We start from the raw sequence: 9,334 nt of genomic DNA, 5'->3' as shown, positions 1-9,334 counted from the left end.
ATCCTTTGCTGCACAGTAAGTTTGAAGCCCGCCTGGAATGCATGAGATTCAGCCTCAAAAGGAGAGGTGGGAGCAGCAGGGGAGGGACTAAATATAGTTTCATAATGGTGGCTTCAAAACAGGCTAGGGGAGGCTACAGGGACCTGTTTTTCTTTTGCACTTTCTTCTGCCATCCTTTTTTTTTTTTCTTAAAAGAGACATTTCTAAAAAACTCAAAATGGATTTCCTAAGGTCTGAGTTGAGAAGATCTAACACTGCAGAACTTGGCAGAACACGTGATTGTAACTGGACCTCTTACAAGGTCTCGGCCACCACAGCCCCTTTTCTCTCCCATCTTAGGAACCTGGACATGACCAGAAAGATCTTCACAAATACCAGGGAGCGCTGGAGGCAGCAGAGTGTCAACAGTGCCTTTGCCAAGCTGCGGAAGCTCATCCCCACTCACCCTCCAGACAAGAAGCTGAGCAAGAATGAAACGCTCCGTTTGGCAATGAGGTATATCAACTTCTTGGTCAAGGTCTTGGGAGAGCAAAGCCTACAGCAAACAGGAGTGGCTGCTCAGGGAAACATTCTGGGGCTCTTTCCCCAAGGGCCCCACCTGCCAGATGTTGATGAAAGAACTTTACTCAATGACTGTGGAGTTTCTTCCCCCGGCCCAAGCCATGAGGCTCCCTAGGGTGGCTGTGACTGTCAGCCCCCAGGACGGTACAAGTTGAAAAGTCCTGTGGTTTCATTCTGTAAAGAGGTGTGACGCAGGAAGTGATGGGGACAGAAGCTGAGAGCTGCAAGGAGACTTGAGCAATGTTGCCCTGGCCTCATTACCCCAGAACCTCAGGCAGAACAGCTAGCTGCTCTCTGTTCTATAAGTCTGCAGAAGTCCATAGCAAAAAAAGCAAACAAGCATATGTTTAAAACGGCCATCTCACTCACGACTTCAGTAACGAGGATTTCCTTATACTGGATCTCAGATGGATGGGCAAAGCTGTTGCCCTCTGAAAATACTTTTGCTTTGAAAAAGGAGACATGTTTGATTGAGGGTAAATACAAGAAATCTTAAAATTGATGGATAGAAAGATAGCCGCTGTGGAAACCAGCCTGGCAGCGGTGTGCGGCCGTCTCTGGAGGGATGTCCCTTTGGAGCAGAGCTGGGAGGATTATGTATGTGGGAAGATTCCATGTCCTTAGGCCTCTACAGAATCATGCTATTTTACTTCAGTTGAGCCGCTGGAACCAAATAGTGGATTTCATTCATTCGAGGAAAAACCTTGATGATTTAGGAGTTAGACTTCATAGTTTTCTTATAAAAATTAGCTAAAATGAGTGAGCAAACTACTTAGTGTGACTTACTGGGTACTGAACTGTTAATTCAAATTCCTGCTGACTTAGGTCCTGTATAATTCAATAATTATGAAAGCCCAAATGTTGCCATTTAATATTTTGTTGAGAGCAAACAATAGAAATAAAGGACCAGATAGATGCTAATGAACTAGTGCATTTAACTCCACCTTCCTACCTCCCAGGGAGCATTAGCCTGGTCATAAGCAGGGGCAGGGCAGCCAGCACCCAGTAAATCAGTAGAGCAGTATGGATGCTCTGTCACCACCACACACCATTCTGGTCCTCATGGACTTGGATTCAAAGAAGAATCCATTGGCTGCGCCCCACATGCAGGTGTCTATCTCTAGGACATTATATTTCCCAGAATTTTTTTGGCTTTATGATCTTCTGAGTCACAGGTGGGAAATCTACGGATTGTGGTTATGAATTTCCAGTATCTATACAACACAGGAATTTAAACGTTTTGTCTCTCTGGAAGGTATTTATAAGTAACTACATCATTAAGGTCGATTTAACCAATGCACTTTTAGCACAACAGGCTTCCCCCTATGTCCTTTGCTTAGCCTGCACTTGATTAATTTCTGCACAGAAACAGTATAGAGACAGGGAACCACAGAGGCTGGTGGAGCCCTTCCTTCCACTCCAGATATGTATGCCTTTGTCACCACCTTGGGGAGAGTCAAGCTTATCTCCAAATTACCAGGCAGTGAGATGTTTCAAAGTTTTTATGGCTGTTGTCAATTAAGTAATACTGCCCTCTCATCTGGCATTAAATAAAGTACGTTTGACAGTGACTTTACTTTTACTTAGCTTACTCGAATATGAAGAAAGCAGAGGCCCTCTGTTCCTAAAAGCAAAATTTTTGTGCTTTATACTGTACACACTCCCTTTCCTGGTGCTTTTGTGTGTGCTCAAAGAAGGCTGCCCACTGAAATGCTACAGGGACCCCAAAAAGATGTGAGTGAGGGGGAAAGTTATTTAAAGACAGCCTAGAGGAAATCCTTTCACAGATGAACCAACCTTTACAATGTTATTATATGTAATGTACTCCTTAAAGTATTTATTCAGCTTTAGCTTCCTTCCTTTCTTCCTTCAATTCTTTCTTTCTTTCTTTCTCTCTCTCTCTCTCTCTCTCTCTCTCTCTCTCTCTCTCTCTCTTTCTTTCTTTCTTTTTTCGAGACAGGATTTCTCTGTGTAGCTTTGGAGCCTGTCCTGGAACTTGCTCTGAAGATTCACCTGCCTCTGCCACCCAAGTGCTGGGACTAAAGGTGTGCACCACACACCCCCACCCCCGCTTTAATTTTCTGTATCAAGTTGAATTAAATTAACAGGACTGTCAAAAAAACAAAACCAAACCAAAAAGAAACAATAAACAGCTGTAATCACGTGTGGTCCCAAACCTAGTCGTGATATGTGTGAGATTGGAAACTAATTCAAAACTCCCTGTGTGGTTTTCTTTGGTGGTCCTAGCAATAAGACTTCATAGTTCAAATGTGTTACAGTCCACTGGATGTTACATTTGTTTAGGGGCCATTTGAGTCTAAGAGAAGAGTTAAACCAAATTTTCTGACTATGTTTCTCTGTTCTTTAAACTGAAGTGAGCATTTGATCTGCTTTGGACAGTAATGGAAATCTTTAGAAACCACATTCAAGCAGGATTTTGCTTTGTATAGACCGTGTTACTCCATGTCACAGAGAAGAAACAGGTTTGTCTTATGGGCCATCGGCAGAAACCTAGGACACAGTGTCAGTCTGATCAGTCACTATGTGCTTGGGATTGAAAATGAACAAGCGCCTTATCATTACGCTAACCTTTTCCCCAAAGCATTTTGTCATCTTCATATGCTTTCTTGTGTTATGAGACTGCCATGCTCTGTAGAATGTGAGTAACTGCCAACCAAAGATTTTTATCTGTTGATGTGCTTTGTGAGCTCTTAACCATTGATCATAACTTGCTATTTAACTGTTAACTTATTACAAATAAATTATTTAAGAAAATAATTGTCCTTTTATTTTTAGGTGTAATTTCATAAACTTACTAAGCATATCCATCGCAACTCTGCACTTTCATGGCCACTGCCCTGACAGGGAACAAAACCCTTTCCATACTCATTGTCCTTAGATTAAAAAACAATTAGCAACTCTCCCCTCTCCCCATGTCCTCACAGCAGAGTGCTTCCTTCTTTCCCCCTCTCTTTTCTTTTCTCCCCCCCCTTTTCAGACAGTTTGTTACATAAGACCCTAGTGGTCTTGAAGGTATGACCCTTCTGTGTCAGCCTCTCTTGTGCTGGGATTACAGGTAGGTGCCACTACATCTGATTCATATGGCTTCCTAATTGTCTTCAAATCGAAGCTGTGGTTAGATCACTTCCCTGCTGCTAAACCCTCAGTGTATCATCTACCTTACAAACAGTCACTGCACGAGCAAGGCCACCTGCAAACCTGGCCCATCACACCTTTTCTTCCTTCCACAATCCCTACATGTGTTGCACGGGCCAATAAAATGGCTTCACTCAATGACCCATTTTCCCCACTTCTTCCTTCAGCCTTGTGATTTGAAATGTTCATTTCATTCTCATTCCTTCTACTCGACTCTCCATCTGTATCAAATCTCAGACACTAAACCCTTCCTGGTTGGTTTTAATGTGTAACCCCCTTCCACCTTCTATTCCCTACCCTCACCCCTTTTTGAGACAGGGTCTCACTCTGTAGTTCAGGCTGACCTCCACCTCCTAGCCATCCTCCTTCCTCAGCTTCCACATGGCTGGGATTGCAGACTCCAGCCACCACGCCCCTGGCTACCTACTCTTACATAGAGTCCTAGAGTTCTGTTCCATCCACTCACTGCTTCCTCAGCTCTCTCATCTAACTCACAACCCTCTTTTCCTTTGCCGTGTATTATAGACACCTGTATATACCCTGTTCTTTCTGAAAAGCTAAAATCCACTTAAGTACAGGGAGGATTCTAATGTTTACTCTTCACCGTAGCCCTGCAACTGGCCCCTACTCCTAAAACATGAAAATGATTCCGAGAAGATCCATGTCAAGAATACAATTGGCTTCCCCTGGTAGGGGGGTGGGCAACACATTAAAATGAAGCTGCATGGGCTGTTTTTTTTTTTTTCTTTTATCTCTGAGACACCCAGTCCAATGATCTCTTTAAAGCTCCCCATAATTACCATACCAAAATACCCCTTACAGCACCTGCCTTGTGAATTTCATCACCTAAGAATGTCTTGAAATGGCCAAAATAAATAATAAGTTATGCACGACTAGCATTGTCCATAAGAAGTCAAAAGATGAAAGGGGTTGGGGAGAATGGTCAGCTTAACTGCTGGCCCAGGCCAAAGGTTAGTCAAAAGTCACATCCTTAGCTGGAAAGGTCAATGCTATGGAGGGATCTGAAAGTCCAATAGCAATGCAAAGTGAGGGATTTGCAGCAGGTGTTTAGAAAGGAATTCAAAGGCTAGAATGTCCTCCAGGGTCTCAGGAGGCCAGGGGTGGCAAGGCCTCCCCAGCCCAGTGTCTTCTTGTGCTCCACTTGCAGTTTAGTGCAAAGAGACAGACATGCATGGCTTCATTTTCTTCTCTTATCTTTGCTAATGGTTTATCACAAAGAAGTTCTAAAGATACCCCATCATACATAAGCTTCAGTTAGGTTGATAATTTACCAAGTAATGTTTATTAGAATTTAAAAATGTCCACTAAAGAAATTTCCTTGGTAGACTAATGAAGAGGACTATTTAATGGTCATCAGGAGAGAAGGTTTGAAAATGTGGACCGTAGTGAATGTAATCCCATTCTTTGTTCTAAGTAATAGTAGAAAGAAATAATCAGAATTCTGGTCAAAGAAGTATGTACATGAACTTAGTGTAGTGATACTCCCACAGTCCTGGTAAGACACAGGTAAGACAAAAGGATTTCTTTAATTCAGAATTTACAGTGTGTGCAGCATAATGAGACATTGTCTCTGGGGAAAATTCTTTTTCAAAGAATTATAGATATGAGTATTTCAGGATCATATGTAAGGCACATATGAGTATAATATTAGGAATAAGACAGGCAATGTTTTCACTATCTATCAGGCACTGAACCTGAACTTCTAGTATATCAGCTTACCTAATTTTCATAATAATATTGTATTTGTTAATACAGCATGAATTGTATTCTATTAATTATATGTGCTTTTTTGTGGTCTTGGGGAGTGAACCTGGGACCTTGGTCATGTCTGGCAAGCACTCTGCAACTGAGCGACATCTCCAGCCCTGGTTATATGCACCTATATTATCAATATTATTGTTGCCATTTCACAAAATATCTAAGACTGTGACTGCAGATTCACACTGCTTAATCAGAATATTACTGTGTGCTATTTCCACATGGAAGAATTACATCACGTAAAGCCAGAGTGACTTTTCATGCTGTTTTATTTACTTCCAAGTCATTTATTCTTTTTTACTCTAACCGCATCCATGGAACCTCATGGTCCTGAACACTGTTAGGTAAATAAGCACCAAAGTCCCTAGGAAGAGGAAGCTTCCTGTCCTAGAAGCACCAGGCAGTGGTTAACACCAATGAACCCCTGGAAGACAGCTGTATCAAATGTGATGTCTTCAGGACCACGGTGGCTCCACTGTGTGTGCATGTTGGGTACCGACTTAAGATGGTTTACTCTTTTCTTCCAGTCCCTGCCAACAAACCTGCTCTGTCTCATCTTGCCATCCTACTCCATAATGGCAAGCAGGCCAGATCAGGCGGCTTCAAACACTCACTGTATTCCCCTTCCCCACCCTGTTCCCTCCAGCTCTCCTACTCTACTGGTCTCAGCTCTTGGGAATTGGACAGAGAGGACGACTTAAGGCCTTGTGCAAGATACATTTTTGCTCTCTGTAAATCTTTGTATTGATTTTTGTTAGCTAAGTATGGACATGTGTTAGGAATGAAAGGACTAGGAAAGGGGTGGGAGAGATGGCCCAGTGGTTAAGGCTACTTGCTAGGTCTTACGAAGGACTCTGGTTCAATTCCTAGGACCCACATGGCACCTCACAGCCATCTATCACTCTAATTCCAGGGACTCTGATGCCCCTTTCTGGTCTCTGTGGGCACCAAGCTTCTATGTAGTGCACATTCATACATGCAGGCAAACACACACATAAAATAAATAAATATTTTCTTTCTTCAAAAAAAATTGGCTAAGGAAGAGCATAGAATTGGACTCCTTGGGTTCAACAAAACTTTCTTTTACACAGTCATATAACCATCGTTGTCTAGATTCTACTTTGGGGTAAATGTCGTTGTAAATGGAGGTTTTTCTCCTGCCCACCAGTTTCTGAATAACCACTCAGAAGCTTAATATTACTTATAAATATTTGGACAATGACTCAGGCTTATTTTTAGCTAGCTCTTACATTTAATTTAATCCATTTTTTAAAAAAAATCTATGCTTTGCCATATGATTTCTGGCTTGTTACCTATCTTGCTTCCTCCATGACTGGCTGGTGTTTCCTGGCTGGTGTCTCCCTGACTCTGCCCTTCTTCTCCTGGTATCTCTGCTTGTATTTCCCTCCTGGCTCTATTCTGCTCAGCTATTGGTCAAATCAGCTTCTTCATTAACCAATGGTAATAAGACATATTCACAGCATGAAGTGCTATATTGAAATAATGTGCATCTACTCCAGAAGTCAGATAATAACTTCAATGTATTTTAAAAATATTTCACTAAATAAATCACAATTTAATTCTACCTTATTGTGTATTTGTATGTGCATATATGTTGTCTATGTGGCCTTGTGCTGTTTTATCCCTGCACACAGTGCATCTGCAAAGTACAATTACACCAGAAACTGGATGTGTGGACCCCCTTGAATTCCATCGAGGGATCGCACAGCGGGTGGATTGTGAGAGTTGTCAGCAAAAAGACAAGGTGCTGGGGAAATCCCCAGAAGGATGAGATATCTGTTACCTGAGTGGTGTAGTATCTAAATGATACTGAGGTGGCAACATTATGGGAGGGGTGTCATATCAGTGAAAGTTGGCAGCACTCTCCTCTCTAGTGTCATTGACACCAGTGAGTAGCTGGAGAAGGCTAGAGGATCAGGCTAGATTCTCTTTAACACTCTAGCTAAATCTGTGACAATCACACAAGGCCTTTGAAAATATTTTTGAGGATCTAATTCACTCATCAGGTACAAAATCGTATTGAGACTGGGAGGTAACTCAATGGTAGAGCACATGATTCATGCTCTAAGTCCTGGGTTCAATTCCCAGCTCCTAAAATAAACAAACAACCCCCCCATTCTATTGAATCTGACACTTGTAGAACAGCGATTCTACTTACCTTATCCATTTATCCTACTTCTACCCAACTATATCAGTACCCACTGATATGCAAATAAAACTGTGTAGTCTTTTGTATTCCTCTTCTCTAATCTCTTAATACTGTTTCCCTCAGTCTTGCAAGTCCTACAGCACCTTCACGTTCTTTTTAACATCTGCGTACACAACATGGAGTGGATGTTCCAGTTAGCAAGTCCTCCATCGAGGGATACTGGAGTGTCTCCAATTTTGCTGCTATGAACAATTGCATAACGAACACCATCAACATAGTTCTGTTTCCAAGCTTGCAGGGCAACAAGTGTTTTTATTTTCACACATGTCACCTGCAGATTGTGTTGACAATTGCTGAGATACATGCCAACCTGTCAAGCAAAGAAATGTTTTCTCAACGTAGTTTCCTTTGCATTTTCTTATCATAAGTAAGATGACATCATATGGGTCATTTTTTTTCTGTTTCTGCAGAATATTTGAACTGTTATGTGCTTTCTTTCTATTGCTTTGTTCATCTTTTTCTTCCCAGTTTTTGAAAGATATTTACATATGAAAGAAGTTAACCCTTTTTCTATGGGGTGAGTGATAAATATCTCCCCCAATATTTCATTTATGTTACAGTTTTGCCTATAGTGTTTGCCATAAGTAAGAATTTGACTGTAGCCAAGCAGTGGTGGGGTATGCCTTCAATCTTAGCACTTGGGAGGCAGAGGCAGGATAAAAATGGATTTATGGTTTCATATTTTGAATCATAGAGAGCTCTACTGTATTCCAAGGCTTTTGTTCTTTTGGATTCATGACAAAATCTTGCAAGGCTCTGTCTCTGAGGTTTTTAATTAAAGAAAAGTTTGAAGGAGGAGGTGTGCTGTGAAGAATGAGAAGCACTTACTAAGGAGTTGAAGCTTCAGCCAGGGCTACACAGTGAGAAGGAGTTGGACGGGAATGGTGGCACACACCTTTAATCCCAGCACTCAGGCACAGAGGCAGGTGGATCTCTGTGAGTTCCAGGCCAGTCTGGTCTACAGAGCGAGTTCCAGGACAGTCAGGGTTACACAGAGAAACCTTATCTTGTGGCGGGGGGGGGGGGAGGAGGAAGAGGATGTAGAGTGGGAGGTGGAGGAGGAGGAGGAGAAAAAGCCTCCAGAAGATTGAAGGACTTCCTTCTTGCCAGCCTGCTCCTTACTCTTTCTTCTGGACAGGAGTCCCCAAGAACTCCCCTACTATCAGTCGGGTCATTTTGTTTCCTGTTTTCCCAGTCTGTAGAGATTTTTAAGCAACTTGAAACATGTACTTTGTTTCTCCCTGAAAGGATGTGGCTCTGACTTCAAGAGGAACACTCCCTTGGTAACTGAATGGGACACATGGAATGGAAAATGACGTGGAAGGCAAAATGGAGGAGAGATAGCTGCTGTGACTATACCACTCTGCACTCTGGTGATGGGCACCATGATAGACCTCCTGGACACATGATGTAAATGATTCAGAACACTCGTTTGGGTTGAGAAGGAGTCAAAGTATAAACACCTGCAGTAAATGTTAGTAACTCTCATGGCATATCGACAGGTCCAAGGACATTATAAATGCCATTTTTAATACTTTTAACCACTATTTAATGATGGTATTTATCAAACTACAGTTACTGGGAACTGACTTAGAAGAGTCTAGAAGA

The 9,334-nt window shown here is 42.1% G+C and overlaps 1 protein-coding gene across 1 annotated transcript; it reads left to right on the top strand.

Moving 5' to 3' along the window:
* Positions 1 to 271: 271 nt before the first annotated feature.
* Tal2 (TAL bHLH transcription factor 2) lies at positions 272 to 2,479 on the top strand. Its single transcript, XM_035438970.1, has one exon. The coding sequence runs from the start codon at positions 350 to 352 to the stop codon at positions 674 to 676; it is 327 nt and encodes a 108-aa protein (XP_035294861.1). The 5' UTR covers positions 272 to 349; the 3' UTR covers positions 677 to 2,479.
* Positions 2,480 to 9,334: the final 6,855 nt, after the last annotated feature.

This window comes from Cricetulus griseus, chromosome 2, assembly GCF_003668045.3.
Source record: "Cricetulus griseus strain 17A/GY chromosome 2, alternate assembly CriGri-PICRH-1.0, whole genome shotgun sequence".
Lineage (NCBI taxonomy): Eukaryota > Metazoa > Chordata > Mammalia > Rodentia > Cricetidae > Cricetulus > Cricetulus griseus.
This window is presented reverse-complemented; position numbering and strand designations above follow the sequence as displayed.